Source organism: Motacilla alba, chromosome 5 (genome assembly GCF_015832195.1).
Source record: "Motacilla alba alba isolate MOTALB_02 chromosome 5, Motacilla_alba_V1.0_pri, whole genome shotgun sequence".
Lineage (NCBI taxonomy): Eukaryota > Metazoa > Chordata > Aves > Passeriformes > Motacillidae > Motacilla > Motacilla alba.
Genome location: NC_052020.1, coordinates 53,753,919 through 53,779,489, shown reverse-complemented (window position 1 = coordinate 53,779,489; position 25,571 = coordinate 53,753,919). Strand labels below are relative to the sequence as shown.

Genomic DNA, 25,571 nt, shown 5'->3' with positions numbered 1-25,571 from the left:
AAAAAGCTTCCACACTAAGTTCAACATGAACATCTTTTCTGTGCATGTCCTACACACAGTTGGAGGGGCTGGTTTGTGTGTTCATAACCTCAGCAGTTACAATTTTGCTTAAAAACAATTTGTCTAAAGAACTCTGGAACAGTCACATTTGTTGCCTGCTGTACACAAGCCTCAGAGCAAGGTCTGCTTGCATTCACATGTCATTAAAGACAATATTGACAAATTAATGAAAGGTACAAGTGGAAAAAGGTTTCAAACACTTGACAACAATGTAGGGACAATTTTACATTGAAAGAGAAATTTAAATTTAAGATTGAAAAAGAGCTGCTCTCCTCCAAAGAAGCAGAGAAGGAAGTGGAAGCAGCAGCAAAAGTGCAGACAAAATGCTAAGGCAGCCTCTACGTGCAGAGGGGGAGATGGGGGAAGAAACTGAGCTACAGGTTCTGTTTGTTGTCAGCTAAAACCAGCAGAAGACACACAGATAATTTTCCAATCCCAGTTTATTTCCCTTTCTTTATGCTTATGATGCACATACTGATTAACACAATTTTAAACAAATCCTGAACTCTTGCATAAATTCAACTTCTACAGATAGTTTGGAGGGAAAAAGTAAAGATAAGTGTATGAAACCAAAATATTTATACAATTGGTTTCTTTACGAGGGTGGAGGTGATTTTGTTGTGTTTATCTCTAACAAAGAGCCAGGCTGATATTATTTTTCACCTCAAAGGGCAAAAGCTTGGCTTGACAAAGCTTGAGGCAGGGGTAGAACCCACATTCTGACCATGTTCATCTCTGACGTACCTTCAAAATAATTTCCTTCTGCTTTTTTTGTTGTCTCCCCACTGCCTTTTCCCAACTGCCTTCTATAACGGGGTCTGTGCTCATGGCATCCCCCATATGGGGGTGGAGGGGCTCACCTGGGCTTGCTAAAAACCCTCTGTCCCTTCTGTGCTGGACTCTGACAGTGGCTTTGATTTAGTTCAGTTTGTTGCACAGTTTTGCATGCTCAAATGATGGAAAATTGCACAACAGGCTGAGTTTGATTTTTTTTAAGGGGATTGAGAGGTGATATGGAAAACAACACGTCAAGAATCCTCTGTGACCCAGGTTTCCTCTCCCACATCCCACGCTGCAAATGTTTCATATCCTCAATTCGGTTTCTGGGTCGCTCTGGCGCTTCTCCCAGCCCCAGCCACGAGGAGCTCAGCAGGGAACCAGACCCTGCTCCATCACCCCACCCTGCTAAGGCATTCCAGCCCCACATGCAGACTGGATGGGCTGGGAAGTGCTTTCCAGCTGGGTGTGCAGGACCAGGCAGCAAGGGCACCCTGCTGCTGGCAAGAGCAGAGCTCTCCCCCATCTCACAGGACACAAGATTTCACCCAAATATCTTTTGCTGTTCTCTGTTCTAGGGAGAGAGGGATGTCTGTGGGAGACAGCAATGCTGCAGGAGTGACTCCAGCAATACTGGCTCTACCACAGCCAGGAGACAAGCCCTTTCTGCTCTTTACCCCTCAAACTCTGGATGTTTACAGTACTGCCCTCAATGCATTAGTGAAGACATTCCCTCACATCCACTGCTTGCCAAAAAGCAAGTAAATTTAACTCAGTGATTCAATTCAAAGCAGTCTGAATCATCTTCATCCCTGGCTATGGGTGTCCAGACACCACATCCAGCCACACATGCATTAATAAAGACTTAAAAATAGACCATGGGTTCCTCTAGACCTGGAGTTACAAATCTGATCCCAGCTAAGCAAGAGACCCAGCAGGGACCACCTCAGCGAGGGGGTGCAGTGCAGGTGGTTTTCCTAATGTATCTCCAAGGGGTGGTGGCTGGGTCCCCCTGCTCTCCTGAAGCCTGTGGCTGGGGAGGGGGCACTGGAGATGCTCTGGCAGTGCCAGTGCTCCTGCCTTGCCTTGGCTTAGGTGCTGACAAACAGAGGATCAATTATTCATCAACTAAAAGGCAGACTTCTATTACAACAGATGTTTCTCTGAATGTTTGACACTGCCCATTAACTCACCCTTTAATTTTAATTGCTTAACTAATGGCTGTGTTCAAGGTTAAATGAGCTTAAATCTTTATTCTTCTCCTGCGCTGCTTAATATAAAGGTACTGTTGGACTAACAGGGAAAAGGGAGGGAGAAGGAACCAAACCAAGCAACACCTTTGACCAGACACAAACAGGCAGCCAGTTTATCCTCCAGATGCCTCCCTAGGGACAGACACAGACACACTTGGGCATGGTTTTCTCTGAAGCAGAGAAGTGATGGAAGGATCCCTCAGGCTGAAGGTGTCTGTGGGTTGGCAAAGCCAGGCTGAACCAGAGTCAGGAAGGAGGTGTCTTGGGGTGAGCATCCTTCCTGAAGCCAACAGAGAGAGGGAGGTGAGAAGTGTTTGAACATGCTGTTTAGGTACCCTCCAAACCAAGAATTCAGCTTATAGGAGTAATTTAGGTTTGTAAGTCATGAAGTGATGGCCTGGCATGGCCAGGCTCCTCTGCTTCCTCCTTTAAATATTTATAGGCCATGGGAAGAGCGGAATTTCCTGGCCATCAGGGCAGGAGCTCTGAGGAAAAGAAGAGGTTCACCTCACTGCCTGGACAGCAAGGAGGGATCATCTCTCAGAGGATACAACCTCAAAGAAGTGCTGGGCTGCAGGGCAGGGGCCATGGTCCTTACCTCACTGTAGCCACAGTCGTGCCATGTGCCAAGCCAGTGCTTACCATGCATTTTAGCTTGGATCCCTCTAGGAAAGAGCAACGTAGGCACTGCTGATGCCACAAAGGGTGCCCTGCCCCGCCCCCCACTCCCCATCTCAGGCACAAGGATGTCCCCACAGCAGTACCTCCCTGCCAGAATCAGTCCCTTCAAGTCACACCAGAAGAAAGCAAAAGGATGCATCCTGGAGAGGTCACATCACCAAGCAGGAGGCTTCCCCTCAGCTCAAGCAGGCTCAAAGATACCTTTGGCATCACATCTCTTGACCTAATTCAAGAATGCGTGGCACAATTTTTCTAGCAAAGCCCATGGATTTAGTTTTGATAGTTCAGATCTACCCCCAAAAAATAAATTACCAGTATCAGTAGGAACAGTGGGAGAGGCAGGACCAGAGCCAGCACTCCTCAGCCCAGCGAGCAGCAGCACCACAGCACCTCCATCCCAGGAGAGGGACTTGATGCACATGGTCAAGAAAAACACTATATTTTCTGTATCTCACCACACTAAGGACATGAGGGAAGGAAAGTGGAGGCAGGCAGATGAGTAAGTTATTTTTTCCCAACATAGAGGAGAAAAGGAAGCACACCTCTTTCCTTTCTGGCTTGCTTTCCTTCCTTTTGTCCCTCTCTCAAGAGGTGAAGGAGCAGAGATTAATGCACGCCATTTTCCAAGTTGTTCTCGTCCCTCAGGGAATGTTGGTCCAGATAATTCTTGTCCATTTTGTGAACAATTTGGAGACTGAAAAGTGAGCCGACCCCATGCCAGGGGTAGGGCCTCATCTCTGCTTTGCTGGTGGAAGTCTGGCCCAATTCAGCCATTACAGACAAACCAGGCTCTAACACTGTGTTCCTACTGTGATTTTGTAAAATTCTTTTAGAAACACCTTTCAATTGGATTCTGGAAACCAAGTCCCTTCTTTTTGTCTGGGAAACATTTGGAAGGTAATATGGAATGGGGCTCTGATGAATCTCACCTAGTTGAAGATCAGATAAAAGGACACATAGCAATAGGAAAAACAGGAGGTGTGGTTTTAAGCTGACAGAGGACAGGTTTAGATTAGATATTGGGAAGAAACTCTTTACTGTGAGGGCAGTGGGACACTGGCACAGGCTGCCCAGAGAAGTTGAGGCTGGCCCATCCCTGGGAGTGTTCAAGGCCAGGTTAGATGGGTTCTGAATAACCTGGTCTGGCAGAAGGTGTTCCTGCCCATGGCAGTGGGATTGGAACTGGATGATCTTTAAGGTCCCTTCCAACCCCAACCATTCTCTCATTCTATGACAATGTCCCTGCTCATTGCTGGAGGGCTGGACTGAATGATCTTTTAAGTTACCTTCCAACACAAACTATTCTATGATTTGCCAAGGAGGTTACAACCAGTTTCTTCTCTATCATTGTGCATCAGCCACTGCTACGATTGTGACCTGGAGCATGCCCAGGGCTGGTTGTCCATGTGGGAAGTGGGAAAACCATTAAAGGACATCAGCCCATCCCCTGTTGCCACCATCAACGTTACATCACACCCGTCAAGATCAGGGCTGGCTGTGGTTAAACATTCTCTATGCCCTATGGACAGTTTAACATGAGATGCTCCTCCTTCCTGACAGAGTCTCTTCTGCTACAAATCAGCACCAAGGAAGACAAAAACCTGTGGCCTTCTGATTCTGCATGCAGCAGGAATGCTTCCCAGCCCTTCTTCTCAGCTAAGCTATTACAAAGTGGAACAAGCCTCTTTAGCTCATTTTCTAAACTGAAAAGAAGTTCTTAGTTTAAGTTGCTTTTTTTTTTTCCTCTCCCCCAAGCAGGCTCACAAGGACATCCACTCATTTGATTTTGGCTCCAGCTCAGCAGCGTTCGGTAGTGACAACCATCAATCCTGCCAGACAGCCGATGGCACAGACTGCTGGGAGTGGGCGATCTCCGTTTCTGAGCAGCTCCGCTGCAGAGTGCGTGGCGCTCGGACGCGGGCTGGCGGGCAGCCAGGCGCTCAGCATCCTCCTGCCACCCACCAAGGTGTCTCTGCAGAGCAAGGTGCCGGCGCTGCGCCGCGCCTGCCAAGACCACGGCGCCAACCGTGCCAGTCCTGCAAATAGACACGGGAGCGCGGAGCTGCTAATCCTACACGCTGCCGTGTCGCAAAGTTCACCACACACAGGAGTCTTTTTTTTTTGATCCTCCTCTCCCCCCACAGCACCAAGTTCAGCCTGAGTAGTATTAAGCTTAAGTTTATGGATGGTTTGGTGCAGCCCAAACTTTGGCAGGGAAGGGGAAGGTTGCACCAAACAGCGGCAAGGTCGAGGTCTGGTTACTGGCTGGCCCCTACCCTTCTGTGAATATTGGGTTTCTGAGTGCAGAAGTGAGAGTTTCATTCTTTGTTCTTGAACTCATTCTTTCCATCCCAAGGGCCAGTGGAATGTAATCCCTCCAGATGCCAGCACCTCTTAGGAAATTGTAATATAGCAGCTATGCCTTGTAAGTGGCTTATTCATACATGGAGAAAATAATAGGAATATCCTTGGGGGACGGTTTTTAAACAGTGCACAGTGACACAATCCAAGGGACAGGTGGGATTTACTTCAGCTGAGGTTTGTCCCCAAAACCACTCATTTTCAAGAGCAGTGGCAGAACTGGCATTTTGTCTTTTATTCTTAGTATGTTTAAAGGCTCTTCTTTCTGTTTAAAACCATCAGTGCTTCCTTCCTGGGGCGGTAGTCAATGCTTTTAGGGTTACTGTAAATAATCAGTCAGCTGAGCAAATTATCCTGTCCACTGACACTAACAGATTCCACAAGCTACCAGGAACTTGATCAGCTTTTTTTTCCCTCTCCCTATTGTTATAATAAAACAAAGATTTGCCAAAAGACCCTCTTTGCAGCAAAGTAAAAGAAATGCCTTGTGGATAGAGATTCCAGGGAGCATTCTCAGAACTCTCATCGACCAACTCTGAATTAAGAGGTTTGCCAAAAAGAAAAGGCACACAAGAGAACAAGGGAGCCCGAAGAGCCAACTCACACATTACCACACGACAAAACTGAAAGGGAACTCCAAACCCTGCCAGTGTGGCTGCCCACAGAGCCTGCCAAGAGCCAGATGCTGCCACAGGGATAATATCCTCCAGGGCTGGGGAGCCAGGCACTTCCCAGCCTTCTGAGCTGAGAACAAGGGGATAGTGGGGCAGCTGTGCACCCCAAGCCCATCATATCTACATGAAAAAGCCTCGAGAGGAATAGGCAGGTCTCTTTAGGGGGAAAAAAAAATAGAGGAAGAAAAACAAAACCCACCAGGGTATCTGCTTCTAACTCAGAAACTCCATTGGGGAAAAAAATAAATAAAAGCTGAGGGGGAAAAAAAATTGGGAGTCCTTCTGGGTAGTGCTTTTCCTCCTTATGCAAAGCAAACTGCCACTGGCAGCAGGGGGAGAGCAAACAGGTCAGGCAGGGGAAGAAATGACACAGAGCAAGGGAATAAGCAACACACTTTGCAGAATTAGGAACCAAACACACATATTCAGGAACCCAGCACTCACCCTGCTCCAAGCAGGCTTTTATTAGTAACCAGTCCCGATGGTCTGCTGAGATTCTGCCGAGAAAAGGGCAAGTTAACACAGACACATCGGTGTTAACATTACCCTCGAATGGAAGCGGCATAAACACAAAATATTTGTTTCGCTGCTACTGTGCAACATCTGTTGCCGGTGACTTACTCACTGCGCGTCTCCCTCCCTCGGGGTTTCAAAGTACACGAGGAAGAGGGAGAGGCTCGCAGGTACCGGCTCCGCTCGGACCTTGAGCAACACCCGAGCCCGCTCAGCAGCCTCTCGTGGGCAAAATTCTGCACCACTGAGCTGGAGTTTGCCCCCAGCCGGGGCTGAGCCTCGCAGGATGCAGCCAGCACGCCAGGCGCTTTCTATTTTCTGCGATTTGATGCCTGCACACGTGAGAGTCTGCGGGGATGGCAAACCTGCAGACTTTTAACTGAAAGGCTGCCAATCTAATACTTTCCTTAGCAGATTTAAAAGAAAAAGGGGGGGAAAAAGGGGGAAAAAATCAGACTTCAACCCATTTTTTGAAACCAACGGAATCAGTCAGCTTTTGCTGCAGTGCCAGAAGCCAGCCATGCAATAAGAGCTCTCACTACATCTATTTTCCTTCCACAGAACCCTTTAACACCACACAGTTGTAAAAGCTAAGGGAGTTTGTGCCAGGTCATGATGTGGAGACAGGCTCTCCCAGGGAAACTCCCAGCACTGACATTTTAGCAACAAGGCTGTTAGATGTGTCAACTTGAGAGGAGAATTAAGAGATCCAGATATCATGACTGTGCATGAAATCATCCTGGGGGACAAATTCGGGTTTTGTAGTTACATTCCTGATACCTCCCCACACTCCCCTGTGCTCCATCAGCTGTGCACAGCCCCATTGCATACCCTGAAGACCGAGTAAGCAGAGAAAAACACACACAAAAAGGCATGTTTCGGAAAATCATTTCCAAGATAAATCTCCTAAGTTTCCATTTTCCAAAAGCAGTTGACATTTTTTGTTGGGCTTGAAACAAACGAAACAAAAAGCTAGAATTTCTGATTTGAAGGTGAACACAAAGCATTGCAAGAACTTGCCAGAATGCTACTGGAGGCACAGTGAACACCACGAGGAAGGCACTGTGCTCATACCTAACTTCAGAGCAGTGCTCAGTAAGTTTTGTCATCTTTTCATGTTTGAAAATACTGTAGAACAAAGTGTTGTCTGATCTTTTAAATTCTGGTTTTACAAGCAGCAAGGCTAAAAAAACCTGAGCCAAATAAAACAGGTAGTTTTTTTGTTGGAAGTCACGGGAAACTTTTTAGCCTAATATTAGGGGAAAGAAGCGTTTCTGATTCTGCTGATGATGAGAAGTTAAATGCAGCCTTTGGAAGTATTGCAGCTTCTCTGCCCTGCTGGAATTTGGGGCTGCTGGGAGCCAGAGCACCTCAGCCCTGTTACACAAGCAACAAGAAGCAGCAGCACTATCACCATGCCATGATTTTAGGGTCAGAGCCCTGTTCTTTGCCCTGAAAATGATCACACCTTTTGGGTTCAAGTCTGCAGCCTCAGCCTGTGACCTCCTCAAAATTGTCCTCATCAGTGGGTGCAGAGCCTGGCTGTCTTCTCTCTCTCTTTGGACAAGTCTTGCCCTTGCAGGAGGGGATCCCTGCTGGGCAAGGGCTGCTATCCCAGGCTTATTGCGCTGAACGGCATCACTGACTTCATCTCCTTTCCTTCCCCAGCTTCAAAAAGGTCCAGACAAGACCATATCAAGTGCTTGAGGCTGTACCACCTCTGGATACACAAAGCTGAATGGAATTCAGTGCTCCATTTTCACGGCACTGAAACTGGGATTGGATTCCAGCTGAGTGGCTCGACAGAGCTCCTTCAGACCTGCTCCAGACCTAAAGCAAAACTCCATCCCCTGGGTAAACTTGAGCCTAAGGAAAATTGTCACATTCCCTGAGAGGCATGGAGCTGAAAGTTCTTCTGCCTGGTGTAGGAGAAGCACTGGGAGACAAAGTGCTGCCCAGACCAGGGGATGACTGAGCAGGACTGATTAATCCTGCTTCACCCTTCCACCAGCCCGAGGCAGAGCAGAGATATGGGCACCTGCAGCACCGGGTCTCACAGATCAGATGTTTCTCTGCACTCCCCCAGCAGCCCCAGATCCTTTTCCCTCCAGCGGTGGATTTCTCCACCACACTCTTGCCAGCTGAAGCATTCAGATCTTACCAGGCCAAAGGCAGGAAGGACCCTCACGTTCACTACCTCATTCACTCCAACACCACCACAGGCTGCACAGTCCCACACTGGTGCAGCCCCAGCCCAAAAGGTCTCACCAGGTTAATAACCCCTGGTGTAACCTGGTCCCTGTCCCCCTTTTCCTAGCATGCTCTATCTGAATACCCTCGTTTTGAATTAATGCAAGAGAAATTACTTTCATTAGTAAGAGGCTAATGAGGTTATTTCTGAAGTCAGAACCAGATGATCAGTTTGAAGGATACAAGAAAGGGAAGGCAATCTCGCTTGGGGTTTCCCCTCTACACCTCTAAAAATTTAAATTGCGTTCATTAAAAAGAGATCAAAATTCTACCTTAAGCAAAAGCCTAAGACAAGGCCCAGAAGAACTCAGCCTACTGCTGGCCAAGCAGGGGTCAGTCCCTAAGAGTGTCCTGAAGAACAAACACAGCCTTAATCTTGCATGTTTTATGGAAGGCACTTGGGCAGGCACAAACCCAACAGCCTGTTTCTCATGCTGGCCACCTACAGACAGCAGCTTATGCCCTGGGGCCTCCTAGATCTTCCTGGCTGTGAGATAAAACACCCAGGGGGCTTCAGAATAAGCTCATTGTGCTGTTCAGCTGCTTTGCCCAAGACTGCATCCAGGTCTAGTTTATAAACTGGGTCAGTCCCCCACACAGACCATTTTTACATCTCAGGCATCACACTGACAGTAGAGACTGCCTCTTTATCCACCTAAAAAGGTAAAACATCAGAGCATATGACCTGCAGTAGATATTAGGGTGAGAAAAAAAGGCTTTCTAAGCTAAGGGAGAGGTGAGCATCATGACAGACTGCCCAAGGAGGTTCCTACAAGCAGGTTAGACACATATTCCTCAGGTAAAACTGATGGCAAGTTGCCCCTCACCAGGAGCAGGGCAGACCAGATCCTAGACAAGGTCTTTTCCCCCTTGGTCTTGTGCCAAGGATTTTGTGCATATCCTTTGACAGCAACATGGTGAAAGGGTTTGCCTACAAAACATTTCCAGGAACAAAACTCTTAGATATATAAAAACTTCTCTGAGGAAATGATTAAAAGGAAAGCAGCTTCTTCTAACAGCTGATTAGACATCAGAAGAGTTGAAACCCCAGTCAGTGTGACTACTCCTAGTCTACTAAAACCAAGATATTTTTATTTAATTTACAGAGTGAGAAAGAGAGCAGCTTCTGCTTCTCCAAATGTCACTGGTCCTCCATGAGCTAAAAACACCTTCCAGCACATGAGAAATGTAATGTTCCTGGTCCTCTTTCAGTGCTCATTGCCACAACCTATTGCACAGATGTGATGGATTTTTGAACACAAGATCTATTATGTTTCCTGCCAGAGGCTCAAATGCACACAGGCACTGAAAACACATTGCCAGGTAGTTACTTTTTATACTGACTCAGTATTTGCTGGCAGTCCCTGCCAAGCATTACTTGACTCTTACCAATAGGTTGGAAAGTCAGCACTCCTAATGAAATTCTTCATGTTATCTGAAAGATAATCTCCCCCCCATCCCAGAGTAAAATTCGAGTGATTCTCACACTCAAAGAGAAGGCAAAAGGCAATGCAAATCCCCAAGGCAAATTCTTACCCCAAGGAACTTGTGATACCCAAGGCAGAACTGGCATCACCCTTTCTGCCCCCCTCCTGTCCCACACAGCATTTGTTCTACAAAATCCTGCTGGACTTGAGCTGTCTTACGGCCCCACAGGGGAATTCATCCCCTTATTGCCCTCACCTCGGAGAGCTTTATACTCTGGTGCTTTTCAGTCCAAGCACTCTCAGCACGACCTTGGGAACGAAAATGGCACCGTCTCCTTCCCATCCCGTGCCAGCCAGGAAGTCCAGCGCCTGCCAGACACCGCAGAACATCACAAAGTGCGAGGCAAGTTCTTCCCTCCCAAAGCCAAATCAGCCATTTGATAATTAACCAGCCGGGCCGAGCCAGACGAGCCCCGAGAGGAGGGTGAAGCTCTCGCAGCGCACCCGCGCCCCGCGGGGAGGCCGCGCTGACCCCGGCCCCGCTCGCAGACACGGCAGATGTGCCGGGCTTCCCCACGGCCTCCCCCTTGCCTGGCAGATGCCGGCCTCTCTGGGAAAGCGCTAAATGGATTCTGCTGAATCACTGCAGCAGATGGTTCGTAACACCACCTGGATAGCACAGAAGAGAGAGAGAGATAAAGAAGGTTGGGGAACAGAGAGTACCTAGCGTGTGGGCTGAGCTATCCCCAGGGATAAGTAACCTGTGGATAAGATTGGCATTTGAACTTGTGTTTTCCCAAATTCCTGTGTTATTAAGACTGAGAACATCAATTTTCTAGAAATTCTATCCTGACATCTACAACATACATTGTTTAAAACCCTCCTTGGGAAAAGCCTTCAAAACCCACTGGGATGCCAGAGCCCACTCTTTGCCACCGGGAAACGCTGGCAGCACTGACTGGCCCAGGTTGCTTTGCTCGTGGGAGCATCAGCCTTTATCCACGCCCAAACCAAGCTCCTCTAGCTGGGGTAGGGCAGAGCAGAGGCTGATGTGTTGGAGGCCAAAGAATATTAAGAAGGATTTACAAGAAGTTGTTGAGTTTTTGTTGTTTGAGGGGCTTTTTTAGAGCCAGGTTGGCAAATACTTCAGTTTTCTGCAACAGATCATTTTGAAAGGGCAGGGGAGCCAGCTGTGCACAGAAGTAAGCAGCTGTACAAAAGAGAACAACAAACAGGAAACAGGTAACAATAACCAATGTGTTTGCTCACTCCCCTCCTGTTAAACAGCAATTTTTAATTTATTTATTTAATTTTTTTATTGGGATGAAAAGAGCATGTCAGGAAGAGCGGAGGGCTACAGCACATACACAGAGGGTGCCTGCTTGGAAAGCACTTGGCTTTCCACCTCTGCAAAGTAAGAACCTGGGATCCCTTGGTCTGATTGTCCGGAGACATGGCTGCACAAAGCTGCTCAACCTGCAGCACTTCCAGCTGGGTCTCCCTGGCACAACACACCAAGTCACTGGAGATAAGGTGCTCTCCAGGCAGTCAAGTCACAGCTCCGCTCATGATTCCTCCTCCTCCTCCCAGGACAAGGCGTTTTCACACACCAACTGCACTGTAGGCTAGACTCCATTTCACTTGAGCCCAGCTTTGTCCTACATAGGCTGTTTTTGCTGGGTCACACCTGCCATTGATTCCCTCAGAAAACAGCTGCTGTTCACGTTCTGCTGTTCACCTTGCTCAGCACAACGGAGCAGAAAGACACTCGTGGGCAAGCAAAGCTCAGGGTGGCACGAGCTGACCTCGAGCACAGCAGAAACTGGAAGGTGACAGTACTGCCAACCAGCTGGGCAATAACACAAACATCTCTCTACCCCAACTGCTTCTCATGGGGGACCTCCCTCACTAAAATCATGCCAGAATTTAATCAATTTAAGCAATAAATAAGATCCATCCTCACAGTGCTTCCCCACAATTTAGAATCCACCAGCACCAGGGACTCTCTTATGGGTCAGCATGAATTCTCCTCGTGCTTTGGAGGCACTTGGTCCAAACCCAGACCCCGTCACCTAAGCCAGGAAAAAGCCACTTCTCTGTGGCAGCATTTGGTGACACACGGCCAGATGCACAGCCACCTCTGTGTCTACCAGACCACTTCCAGAAGGCACTTAAGACTTCAAAACAAAAGCTAAAAATAAACAAAACCATTTCCCAACACTCATCCCAAGGAGAACCAGGCTTTGCAAGGGCAGCACGAACCCAAGCTGCTGGCATGGGCACAGCTGACCCCTGCCAACCTAAGGAGCCCATCACGTGCTGTAATCTTGGAAGATGACAGCCCTTGCAGCATGGGATTAGGACAGCAGATGCTCCTGGGGGTCACCCCCTTTCCTGTAGGTCACAGGATCCCTCCCAGCGTGGCCAAGAGCTGGCAGGCAAGGAATCCTGCCCAGAGCAACCCCATTGCTTATTTGGTACATCCACAGCCTGCACACCCCCCTTCCCAGTATCCACTTAGTGGCCTGGTTTCTTCTCAAAGCTTTTTATATTTCACATTCCTAAGATTTAATTATGTTATCAGAACAACAGGCATCGGGATTTGGAGTGCCAGAATTCACATTAGCAATTGCTATCAACAAAGAAAATGGGCACAGCATGCCCATGCCAGAGGAGATGTGGGCTGCTCTCCTCAATCTACTCACGGTTATTTATAGCCTGTTTGCAAGCCATCCACCTCCCAGGTTTAGCTTCAAGCTTGCTTCTTTCTGAGCACCCTCTCTCTCAAAGAAAAGCCTTTTGCCTCCTCCTTCCCCAGCACTACACTCAGATTTGGGCAAATTTATTTAATTTTTGGAGGGGAAAGGGCAATATAAAACACCTTTGAATCCACAACAGCAGAAAAGACTGGAAACAGAGTGCCACAAATAAGCAGCTGCACGGACACCTAACTCTCAGCGGCAGAAATTAAAAAAAAAAGCCTAAAAAAATATATATATTTATAGTTTTTAACACTTCACCACATTGCAGCAGATCACCACGCATCTTCAGCAGCTTTCAGCCCTCCCCACAGATGGGGATGCAGGCACAGGATCTCTAAGGAAGGACACATGCTTGAAGGCAAGAAATACCCACCTATTTTGAGATGATTGCGAAGAAACCGCTACGTGGTAGCAGGAGGGGAGAGAGAGCTGTGCCTCCACACCAGCATTAACTATAACCTGCTCATCCTTTAACCAGCACCACTTCGAGGCAGTCCCCTCTGCCAGGATCTTTTGCTTCCAAATAATCAAGAAACACAAGACACAGTGCCACGGTACAGGTGCAAACCTCCCCTGAGCAGCAGCCAGCACGGACAGCTCGTGCCTTCTTCCTCCCAGTCCCAGCTCCTGCTAAAATCAGCCCAAGGATTGAGGCAGGTGTTAAGAGGAAGGGGTCAGAGCTCAGCTCCCCAAGGCTGGGAGAGATTCTGCACTTAACAGAACGCCCTCATGCCAGTTAGCCTGCACTGTGCTGGCTCAGCCCGAGGGTGCCAGGCTGTCCTCACACACCACGTCACCCCCGTGTTCACAGGTTTGTCACCTGGCCACCACCAGCATCACTCGGGACAGGGCTGGCCCACAGCTGCCCCAGGGCATCCACGGAGCACTGAGCCCCAAAACAGCCCCAAAAACCCTGGTCAAAATGCAGAAGTGGTGCTGGGTTAGGTCTAGCCCAGTCACTAAGGAAATGTTCAGTCAGGCTCTGACTGAGACACGGCAGCTCCTTACACGCCTAAAATTCCAGATGGCCCTGAAAAAGAAAGAAATTATTAGAGTACATTGTAATAATTTTTTTTTAAAGCAGCAAAGTACAAAATACTTGCAATCAAAGTAATCATTATTAATACATCATAAAAAATGGCAAACACCACACCCCTTCTGCTAAAGGGGAGAGGAAGCTCAAGCTTACAATTCTAGCACGTTTTATTTCATGTAAATTTATAAAGACAACAATCCTAGTCACGATTGTCACATTGTACAGCACATACCAATACAGTTGCAAACAGAACTCCACGCAAAACTAAGCGCTAACAGTAGCCTGAATCACTCTTCCTGCGATTGTCATATCTAGACTAACAGTATTACACTAACACTGAAGGAAAAATAGTTCACTATAAAACAGTGATAGAACATTTTTATAAAATATATTCCATTCCAATAGCTTTTCTACATACTGTATACTATAAAACTCTCCCACAAAAATTAGTGTCTTTAAATATACATATTTAATCTGAACTGCACCAAGATTAAAAACAATTAAAAATATCAATGATTTTTTTTTTTACATTAACTTCACAGTATTTGTTTGTAGTAGAAGACAAATCCAGTGTTTAAAATGCAGAGCAGGACTGTTCCCTATGGAGACAGCAACTGCCCCACAGAGAAATAGTTTATGAAGAGACAAGCGTTAAGTGTGCCATGTTTTAGTACTTCTCCATAGAGCCATGAACCATTTTGAAAACATGCTCCGAGCTATTGCAACTGAAGAGACACACAGAGAAATAGCCAAAAAGAAGTCACCTTAAGAACAAAAAATAAGTGCAAACATTTCTTTACTTTAGAATTTCAAGCTAAGAGGAGTGGGAACACAAATACCAGACTATGAGAACAGTGTGTTCATGATGTAGTCAAGGATGAGAAAGTCTTTTTTTTTTCTTATTAAAAAAAAAAAACCAAAACAAAAACAACTTTTGCCCCATATTCACTGCAGCACAGAGCATGCTCATAGCATCAGTTTAATGAACTATTTCTATACTAAGATCAGACAAAAACTTGTTTCGACTTTTCCCTGCTCCATATGCTAATGATGTTCTTATGGCACATCCTATTTTATGATCTTCTAAAAAAAATAAAAACAAACAGTAATTGAAGACTGAAATGCAAACAAAAGTGTCACAAGAATGCAAAATTAAGATTACCAGCTTCAGTAATGCTGACTCTACATTAAACTCTTTACATGTTGCTCAACATGCAAAACCCATTGTTATAAAATTTAAAGTGTAAATTAACTAGTTTTGAAATAGATTAACAGTAATAATTCCACTTCAAAAACAAAACAAAAAAATCTAATAAATACTATATCAAGTATCTTCAGGAGAAAAAATAACTTAATTTTAGTAGAAAGAAAAATAACTTAATTTTACTAGATTTTGTTCAGTGCTATTTCCAATCACAGCAAAAATAAAAAAAAAAGAAAAAAAAAAAGAAAAAACTGATTAAGTAGAATAAGACCACAGTACCAAAGCCACTTATGTTCAAGATACAGTACTCTCCCACAACTTTCATATGTAACAGGTTCGGCAAAAATATTTTACAGTTGAGAAATTAAACTGAAAACAAACCCCAAAACTATAAATAAAAGCAAAATTTCACATTACATGTACATTCATAGTTTAAGAGATGAATAACAAGAGGCTGTAACAAGTATATCCTGATTTTCCTTAAAGAGGAAGTACTTATAATAAAAAAAAAATTCAATCCCATATTATTTATGTAGGTAGTGCTCAGTTTTTGGACCAGAGGGGGAAAGGCATTGGGAAGTTTCTTCTTCATAAGATGCAATACAGTATTTTAAGCACAACTTTTAAAAATAATCTAAATCAGTGCTTCAAATTCATTTCAAAACACACGCTTAAGTTTCACCAAACAACTCCAGGAGTGTCAAGAAAGCTGGTGAGGCAATGCTAATGCAGCAGAAGGACATTCACACCCCTCAGATATTATTATTATTATTATTATATTTCAGTCCCATGTACATGTACCTTGAATGGGTAATTTGACTGGAAGGGAACAAAGTGATATCCACCGACATGCACAGACCAAATGATGATCTAACAGGCAAGAAAGTGAATCATCTGGAGTAAAACTGGCTACAGTTACAGGCAGCCTCAGTTTACAAACAAACTGAAAAAAAACAAAAACCAAAAAACTACCCCCAACAACTTCCCCTGAAAAGCTGGAACTTGGGGAAGAAGTTGGGCCACGCTTTCCCTCCAGCGGTTCATCTTCACGCTGCCTCTTGGGAACACCAGCAATTGCACACAATTTGGCTCAGAGGGAATTACCAACTTCATAAAAATAAAATAAAATATAATTTCACGCTGCCGGTTTTAGCATGGCAGCAGACTTTTCGGGCAAGACAGCAGGGCATCTCCGAATGCACAAGGCATGAGTTACCTTGAACTGTGAAACCCCAGAAACCTGGTATCAGGAGGGGTATTTGGCCACTTTGTAACTGCTGTCCCCTCCAAGGGTGATGGGATCAGCCTCTGCACGTAGATATGGGAATGAAAATATTCACATATTATACAATATTTTTGTATGTCCTAGTGTGCATCCTTCAACATTTCGGGAGTGAATACGCTGCAGACACAAAGTGTTTTTCCATCCACATTCTATGCTCAAAAGCAGCTTTTCAGCAGGTCAGCCCAGTGAGGAGGATGGGTGGGAAGGGAAAATTTAAGTCAAGTCCCAAGGCAAAAACTTCTCATTTAGATTTCAGGACCAACTGCAGAACAGTATTAATGGAATAAAGAGAATAAAAAATGACCAGTACCAAAGATGCAGCCAGGAATCCTCAACCCCTTGAAAATTTGGGCCAGTTCAATGTCTCATCTAGCTCTAAAAAATAAAAGTACATCTGCCCACTCTGCAATGTGTGGACAGGTTTCTCTACACCAAAATGTATTTAAATCATAGTTCATCTCTTCAGATGTTTCTCTGCAACACACAGAGGGCATCTGGGGAACTTAATGGAAGCCAAATTTTCCTCCAGAACGTGCTGATAATCTTTTTTCAAAAAAAAAAGGTTAAAAAAAAAAAAAAGGAAAAGAAAACCCAAACCAACAAAATCCTGACCACAAAGCAAGTACTTCCAGTGTGAAAACTGATGCCAAATCATTGCAGAATTACTTAAGATCATTTCACATTAATAATGTAACATGGGTGCACAAGAGAAGACCTAAAGGACCGTGCTAGGAAGGGAGAGTGGCAGGGGAAGGGGGGAGATGGAGAGGTGGAAGGATTGCATTAAAAGGCCTCTGGAGTGTATACCGCTGCATCTTTTAAAGATCATATACCTGAAGTGAATATCACAAAAAAAAAAATAAAGGAAAGGGAAGAGAAAAACAAAATTAAAATTCAGATGCTGCCTTTTTTTTTTTTTCCTGTTTTGTTTTAAAAGGGTTGGGGGGGGTTGTAGATAAAAAAACAAAACAACCAAAAAACAAAAAGAAAAACCAAAAACCAAACGAAACAAAAGTCATACATCTCAAACAACCAAGGACTTGACAAGGCCACAATGAAATTTGCGGATATGTCTGTACAGATCCCCGGACTGCGTGAAGCGTCTCTCGCACCACTTGCACCCATGGGGTTTCTCCCTGGTGTGCACAACCGCGTGGCGGCTGAGGTTGTGGGAATACTGGAAGCTCTTCCCGCACTGGCCGCAGGTGTAGGGCTTCTCCCCCGAGTGAGTCCTCTCGTGCCTCTTTAGCGTGTACATGCAGGAAAAAGTCTTTCCGCAGAGGGTGCAAGTGGGGACCGACCCGTCGGGGGACAGGCGGGTCCGGGAGCCCTCCTTGTCACGGAAGTGAGAGCTCAGGTGCAGCTGAAGGATGTGCGGGCTCGGGAACACCTTGCTACAGAGGGGACAAATGCAGATATGCCCAGGAGGCACGAGGACACCCGAGGAGATGTCCGACGAGTCCATGTCGTCCTCGCTCTCGTCTCGCTCTTGATCTATATCCTCCTCTCGGGCATGAGAGCTGCCATTCCCCGCGAACATGTGTCCTAACCCTGTCACTAGGCTTTTGGCTGAATTCCCAAAATGCTGACTCTCTGGACTCCTGGCTTCGCTGTCCTCCTGATCTGACAGCAAGTCTTGTTCATCTTTAACAAGTGGCTCGGTACCCTGCTGCTGGCTGTCGGAAGCCAGCTGTCCAAAGACATAGGAGGGGTGTAAGGAATCTCTCCCCGGCACGGGCTTGAAAGACAAATCCAGCGCGCAGTCCACATCACTCGAAGCCAGGGGATGGTTAACAGACCTTTGGGACAAAGGTCCTGTGGAACTATTGACATTAGCCTTTGTTTTTCCAGCTGCTGCGGCGCACGGTTCTGCCTCTGTCGGCACAGAGCTGACACTTATATGATCAGAGGACCAGGCGGGGTGACTGCTGACCTTTTCTTTGCCTGCTGCTCTCTCGTATTCTGCAACGCTGAATTTTTGTTTGTTTCCTGGGTCAAACTCGTGGACCAGGGGCACTCCGGCGTCTAGAAAATGCTCCGCTTTCTCCAAACTAGCCGCCTCATCATTAATCTTCTCTTCCGAACATAATTCTTTATCTTTCAACTTGCCCTTGCAGACTTTCACAATGTCATACATGTGAAGGTAGCTCGCCGCAGCCAGCACATCTTCCACTGGGAGACTGTTGAATTCCAGCTTTCCCTCGTACATGAATTCGAGCAGCAGGCTGAAGGCAGGGGCTGTGACAATGTCACTGTTCAGATGCACAATATCCCTTTTGTCTAACTGGTCCCTGTAGAAAAGATGGAAGTACATACTGCAAGAGGCAAGAACGGCTCTGTGAGCTCTGAATTGAGCTTCTCCAACTAAAACAGTACAGTCACACAGGAAGCCCTGGTGACGCTGCTGACTCAGACACTGCAGCAACTGGCGGCTATGGTCTGGAAACTCCATTCTTCCTTCATAACCTGTTCAAAACAGGAAAAACTTGAATGCTACTGTAAACTAAAGCCTCCTAGCAGCTGTAACAAACAGATCGGCTTTTTGGTAACCCAAGCCAAAGAAACAGCCTTGGAGATAACATTTACTGTTAATTGTCTGTAATAGTTTTATTAAGGGGGGAGGGAAAAAAAAAAAACCACCAACACAACATGTTTCTCATCCTTTCGCACCTGCTCCGAACAGGAAAAACTTGATTGTAAGTAAACAAAAGCTAGTAAAGCAGCAGCCCCTCCAACCTTTGTTTCTCCCACTAAGCACTTTAATAAAATTATGCAGAGGAAAGCGCATACACACTCCCGAAAAGAAAAAAAAAAAAAAGCATCAACTCCCAGGCTCTCTTCCCAGCAACGCTAACTTGGGGCATCTTTTAATAAAGCATATTCCCCGCGTCACGCACGCACACACTCACACGCACATTTAAACTTTATCCTCAGTCGTTATGCACCGAACCACAACAAAACAGCGGCGGCTCTGCGGGGAGGGGGGCGAGAGGCCCCGGCCCCCGCACGCGAAAAGGGCGGGGGGGGATAAAGGGGGGAGGAAAAAAAAAAGTTTCCCTTGAAGTTATTAAAAGGCAAGGAGGAAAATAAGCGGCGGAAGGCCGGCGGGAGGGCAGGACTGAGGCTGCAGCAGGCTGCGTGCCGCGGCCAGGCGCTTACCTTCCGCGGGGCGCGGCGGGGCCGGCCGCGGGCGCGGAGCCGGGCGGGCAGGAGGGAGCGCGGAGCGAGTGCGACCGAGGCGCGGCGGGAGGGAGGGAGGGGGAGAGAGAGAGAGAGAGAGAGGCAGGCGGGAGGGAGGAGGAGGGAGGGAAGGAGGAGTGCTCGGTTTGCTAATTACACCGCAAGCTGGAGAGTCAGCTGCTCTGACTTCACTGCGATGGAAATGCTACCTCCAGCTGTGCGCCTTTTAATGCCATATGTTACTCCAAATCTCGCTACCAGCCAACCACAGCTTGCTGCCTTTTAAAGTTCCAGCAGCCCCATTTATAGCCCGCGATTAAATCCCACAAACTTGCCCCGAGCCCGCCCCCCCCCCTCCGACACTCTCGCTACCACCGGCCCCCGGCCCGGACCCCACCTCCCGCCGCAAAGTTGCTCCCCGCAGCCCGCCGCTGTGACCTTCGCCGGTGCCCGGCTCCGCGCAGCGCTGGGGGGGCCGGCGAGGGGAAGCACCGCGGAGCCGCTTCTGGGATCTCCCCCTTTCACAGCCGCGCTCCCCAACTTTGCGGGGAGGACTTTCCCCCGCCGGGGTGTGGCGTGGCGGCGGGTTCCCTCCCGCGTCTCCCCGCTCGGCGGGTCCCCCCGCGTTACTCACCGGCGGGCGGCGGCGGCGGCGCTCGGCGTCCGCATGTGCGCGGCGGCGGCGCGGGCGCTCCGCGGGCGCGGCGCGGGGCTGTGGCGGAGCAGGTTGTTCGCCGGCCGCTCTCGCGATACTTTCGCCGCCGCGAGCCGCGGGTGCGGGCGAGGGTGCGGTGGCGAGCGGCCGTGTCCCCGTCTGGAGCACACAATGGCCCCGCCGCCCCGGCCAGCCCCGCCGCCGCCGGCCGGTGCGCGCTGCCGGCTGCGCCCTCCCCCTCGCCGCCTCCTCCTCCTCCTCCTCCTCCTCCTGCTGCTGCCGCCGCCGCTGCTGCTGCTGCCGCCCTCCCCTCCCGGCCGCTGCATTGGCAGCGCCGCCGTCCCGCTCCCAACTCCGCTGCGCCGCCGCGGACAGGGCGCGCCCGCCCGCCCGCTGCAGCCCGACGTGCCGCGGAGCGCGGGGCCGGGGCAGCGCGGCCGCGGGGCTGAGGCGAGGGGCGCGGCGCTGCCCCCCGGCCCGCACACACATGCACACGCACACACGCGCCCCGGGTTTGTCTGTAGTTGCGCGCCAGCTGATAAATACCAAACGCCGACGGATTTTTCAAGATGACCTTTTCGATAGTTGGATTTGAATTTTAAATTTTAATTAGATGTAATCGCATCAAAAGTGAGCGCCCCGCGAGGAGGGGGCGCGGGGCTCCCGCCGGGGTTCCCGCCCCGGTCGGACCTGGCAGACGCGGCCGAAACCCGCTGGGAAGCTGCGGCTGCCGGAGCCCCGGTGCCGCTCCGGCCCCGCGGGGAGCTGCCCGGGATGTCGCGGCTCTGGCTCGTCCCACAGCCTCGGGGCTGCGGCAGCGCCGGGAGGGGAGGCAGCGGGCTGCGGATCGAGGCTCCGGGTCGAGGTGGATGTTGACGTTTTTGAGGGATGAATGTGAGAGTGCTGGTGGGTAAGGGGGAGTGAAGGGGTCGCGGAACACCGGGGGCACTTCAGAGCTCCCCTGCGAACGCCGTGCGTGGTGCCAGCTGGAGTCTCCAGACTGTGCTTTAGTCTCCAACAAGTACAGCAGGGAAACTCCTTTCCCTTTCCTTCCTCTAGGTTGCTTTGCCTAGATTGTAATATCTGCAAAATAGCAACTTTTTTTTTTTTTTATGAATCCATTTTCCCCACATTTTTCTGCAATGGTAACATTAGCACCTTAAACTTCAGGTTTAATTTGGATTTAATCCAATTTAATTTGCATCTCTGATATATTAAGGCGCTTTGTCACAGGAGCTGAGGTCTGCATCACCAACACCACTTTTCATCCACAAACCTCAACTGTTTAACTCCATTGGCAGTGAATGCCAGGATATTTGGGGTGGGTTTGAGCATTAATGATTGTCACAAAGCCCTTCTCAGAGTAGCAGTATTTGGTAATACTGTCAGCTATAAGGTTCAAATTGGAAAACTCCAGCTCAGAATGCGGAGGTGCCCAGCTTCAGCAAAAGAGTTAAAGGTCTTGGGGTTAAATCTGTCACCATTCAATAAAGCTGAGAGCTTTATCTATTTGTCCACCATGGCGGACAGGACTGGGGAGCTCTGTGTGTTTAAAGACAGTGTCGTCCTGCAGTCACAGCCTGCACAGGCTCCACCAAAACTGGAGCAATTTCTTCCCCAAAATACAAGTGCAATCTCCATGAAGTTACTCCGTGGATTTGCTAGCATGTGGAGTTTTGTTGTCTTTGTACATTGGAAACGTTAGGCAGAATTTTGTACTTGTAAGAATTAGGCTTCTTGGCAGAAATACCTTGTTTTGTGTAAGTAATAATTCATGTTACCCTCTCCCCTTTAATAAATAAATTGAGAAAAAACAACATTACAAAAAGAACCAAGGTCTTAATTCCTATTTGGGTGCTGTAAGCTGGGTGTAATTGTCTACAATCTAGCAGTGTCTTGTTTTTAGGAAGCCAATTACAATTTCACAGTAAGTCTGCGGTCATTATTGGGTTTGAAGTGTCAGAAAATACAACAGCATTCCCATTTCCTCTAAGTATCCATTTGGCATGTTGCTGGCTTGCTTTTTCAGGACTCAGAAATACTATACTCACCTTCACACCAAGGCAATGCTGGGTACAATACAGGTGTTGTACTGACTTAGCTACGGCTGTATAAAATACTGGTAGTACAACTCACTAATGTAAACAAGCACAAAGTCATTACTGGAAGCAAGGCAACAGGAAGAACTGCCCCAGAAACTTTATTCCAAGAGCTCCTGCATTTCTGACAGCCCTCGTGAGAGCATGACAGGGTGAGCAAACGATCTGCTTTCCTCTCCCTGGCCCCCGAGCCCTTCTCAGGCTGAGGGCTCCCCCTCCCACCAAGCCCAGAGAAGGCTCTGTTTTCAGTCCTTCCTCAATGGAGCAGAGCCAGGCAGAGCTGCTTGGCCAATACAGAGCTTTGTGACTGGTGCCTGTGCTCGGAGGAGATCACAACCACCGTGCCACCAAACAGCAGGAGGGCTGAATGTGGATGGGAGCTGATGGAAGCTGTTGGGAGTGACTATGTTCAGCATCCTTGTGCAGCTGTGTGCGTTCCTGAGTCTGGGTAAAACTCTCCTGGGCTCCAACGAGCCTTTTGCTGCCTATGGAGCTTTCCAGAGTTGAGCAGAAAGCTCAGCTTTAGGGCAGAGAGAGTAAAAATCAGTGGTGCTGGCAGGGCTTCCACTTGCCAGGCAAGGCTAGCCCTGCTCCTGGTTGTTTTTGCTGCTTGGACACCAGCCAAAGCCCACAGAAATTAGTAGAAAAACCAACTGGATCAGGTCCATAAAGCCTGAGGACTCGCTTCCATTCTTACCCCTTTGATCCAACAAGAGTAGGTATTTACTGAGTGGGGCCTCTCTAGCCCTCTTTGTTGGCCAGATGCAGAAGCGGTAGCAACAGGTTTTTCATGAGATTTAATCGTTTTCTTTCTCACCACATTGGGCAGAAGCCTCTTTGTGTTTGTTTCTACATGATTTCAGTGCTTTTATGTTCTTTTTTTTTTTTTTTTTTAATAGGACATCTTCTTTGTGATAGTCCAGTTGTATTTCAGAGGGGGAGTCAGGGCCTGAGACTGTCTAATACTTGCAGGATTGAAGCTATTTTAAGTGCATTGGTCATAGTGAGGTTTATTTGCAGAAGTTCTTCCAAACTTTTTCAAAGGCTGTTTTATCCCTTGCAGACAGCAGCAAGCATTAGAAGGACCTAATGCTTCTTTCCCTCCTGTGAAACAGGGCGGAATTTAACCCCAAAAGATGCAGAGATGCTGGTGGTAAGACAAGGAGCTAGCTGCCCTTGGCATCCACGGGACTTCCCCAATTAGCAATCTCCTCCAGCGCTTACCCTGCAGTCAAACCCAAGGTCAGCATTTGGGGGGGGGTTGCTCAGTTTGCAGTCAAGTCATAAAAGTGGGCACGACTTTCCCAAAGATCTTTTCAAGCATGTCATCCAAGACTCCAGAAAGCATTAACTTGCACTGCTGCCATTCCAGACATTAATCAGAGCATATATTGCAGACAGTCTCCTCAGCAGTGTGCTTATGTGAGTCGTATTTGTTTTATGGCTGTCCTGCTGATTTCTCCCCGATAACGAGACCCTGCGTGTGCTGCAGTATTTGTGAGTATATACTGGAGCAGCCAGGGCCGTTGTCAAATCATCCTACCAAATGGAGAGGCTGGTGGCACTGAGCTGCACGTATAAATTACATATTGTTCTATTTGCCATAACGTGGCTGTCAATAAGGCTGCATCAATCTAGGACCAGGCATTAAAATCAAAAAGGACTCTGCAGAGGTACCACTGGCACAGGTCACATTCGACTCTGCAGTGAGAGCTCGCAACATCCCTGTCCGAGCCAGCCAGGCATTTAATATCACACCTGTACCTTGGCTCCCCTGTCAGCATCTGGGAGGCAGCTTTCACTCAGTTATTCATCTTCCATAGTTTCACTCAGCTTGTCTAACCCTTAGCTTCTGGTTGTTTGGGTTTTTTACAGTCTGCCGTGTTCTGTTTTTCTTAGAAATGGTAAATGAAGGCACCTTTTCAGCATTTATAAAGCCATTGCTTTTTCAGTAAAGAGAGCATGCTTCTTGCTTTGCAATGGTGAAGGAAATTTGCATGGCATTGACAAGGCACACTCTTCTTTTAGAGTTTTTTTCCTCTTTCCCTCTTGTTCATCACCCTGGCAACTGTATTTTAACATTGCTTGGGTTTTCTTTGCCAAATTAATTTAAAAATTCAAGTAAAATTAAGCATGTTCCTTCCTTTTCAATATTTGTTTTATTTACTTATCAATGCCCAGGAAGGAATCTGAGAACCCACATTTTAAAATAACAGGTGTATAGAAGTTTGTAGCAGGATATATAGAGAAGGACAGTGACAGTGAAAGACCATAAATATCAGGGACAGTAAGAGACAAAATTCGTGTCTGCTTTGGGACCAGACATAACATTTTTCAGACCCAGACAAAAGTCTTTAAAACAGAAGCTGCTGTATCCTCAATAAGGGTCCAGTGTAGAGTTACTAATTTCTTATTAAAGGAGAGAATTTAATTGGCGTTGCTCTCTATTTGTAAGCAAATAATGCACCTTGTTAACAATGCACTTTATTTTGGTAACTCCCAGAAGAGACCTTAATACTGCAGAAGTGTTTTGCTAGATTAGGACTGGGAAATCTCAGGATGAAAATACTTGCTAAGCAAAAAATATAACCTAGAATAAAGGGCTTTCGTTCTAAAGATGTTCTCATACAACTTTTGCAGCAGTTCCTCAGAAAACACTTCCAGGACAAATTACAACTACTGTCTTGAGCTTTGTAAGGCAGAGATCTGGCATATTTATCCCACTATCTGCAAAAGGTCTCTTAAGCAGGATCCATTCCTCTCCTGGGACTTGTGGGGTTGGCAGAACGTGTTCTTGGAACAAGTGTTGGGTTCCTCATTAGATAAATCAGCAATCTCAGAGCATAAAAGACTGTGTCTTTTCTCACATGTGGGATATATAATATCAGTCTTCTCTTTTGCTTTTCCATGGGGTTTCCAAACCAACCTAGCCTCAGTACAAACAAGCAAGTATCCCAGATGCCTGTTAAAATAAGAAAATCCCAAACATCTCGCTTTTCTCCATTGCCCATACCAAAACCTCCCTGTTACAAAGTTCAGACTGTCCTTGCTGCAATGTGATACCCACTCTGTCCTCCCAAACACATCCCCATAGCTGCAGCAACCACCTCTACCATGCCTTTATCCTTTTATCAGGTGCTGAATCAAAACCAAGCTGCCTGCTCCCACCTCCAAGACCCACTGTAACTTGGAGTGCTCTCACTGGTATCATCTTCTAACACTATTCCTTACCCTCCTAGGATGTTTTCCTCTTTCCTCGCACTCGTAACCTTTTTGTGCTGGCCCTTTCAGCAAATGCAAGTCCTGCTCTTTGCTGTGCCTCAACCTTGCCTTGATGTTGCTCACAATGTAGTC

General features: G+C 47.4%; 1 protein-coding gene across 2 annotated transcripts; it reads right to left on the bottom strand.

Annotated features, from left to right (window-relative positions):
- Positions 1-13,943: 13,943 nt before the first annotated feature.
- Positions 13,944-20,367, bottom strand: ZBTB42 (zinc finger and BTB domain containing 42). 2 transcript variants are annotated; one of them, XM_038139237.1, is made up of 2 exons: positions 20,098-20,367; positions 13,944-18,749 (listed from the first exon to the last, which is right to left on the bottom strand). In XM_038139237.1, the coding sequence occupies exon 2, from the start codon at positions 18,733-18,735 to the stop codon at positions 17,308-17,310; it is 1,428 nt and encodes a 475-aa protein (XP_037995165.1). In that variant the 5' UTR covers positions 18,736-18,749; positions 20,098-20,367; the 3' UTR covers positions 13,944-17,307. The 2 variants fall into 2 exon arrangements, with proteins under 2 accessions (XP_037995165.1, XP_037995168.1); XM_038139240.1 differs by lacking the exon at positions 20,098-20,367 and adding an exon at positions 19,443-19,627.
- Between the last annotated feature and the right edge of the window lie 5,204 nt (positions 20,368-25,571).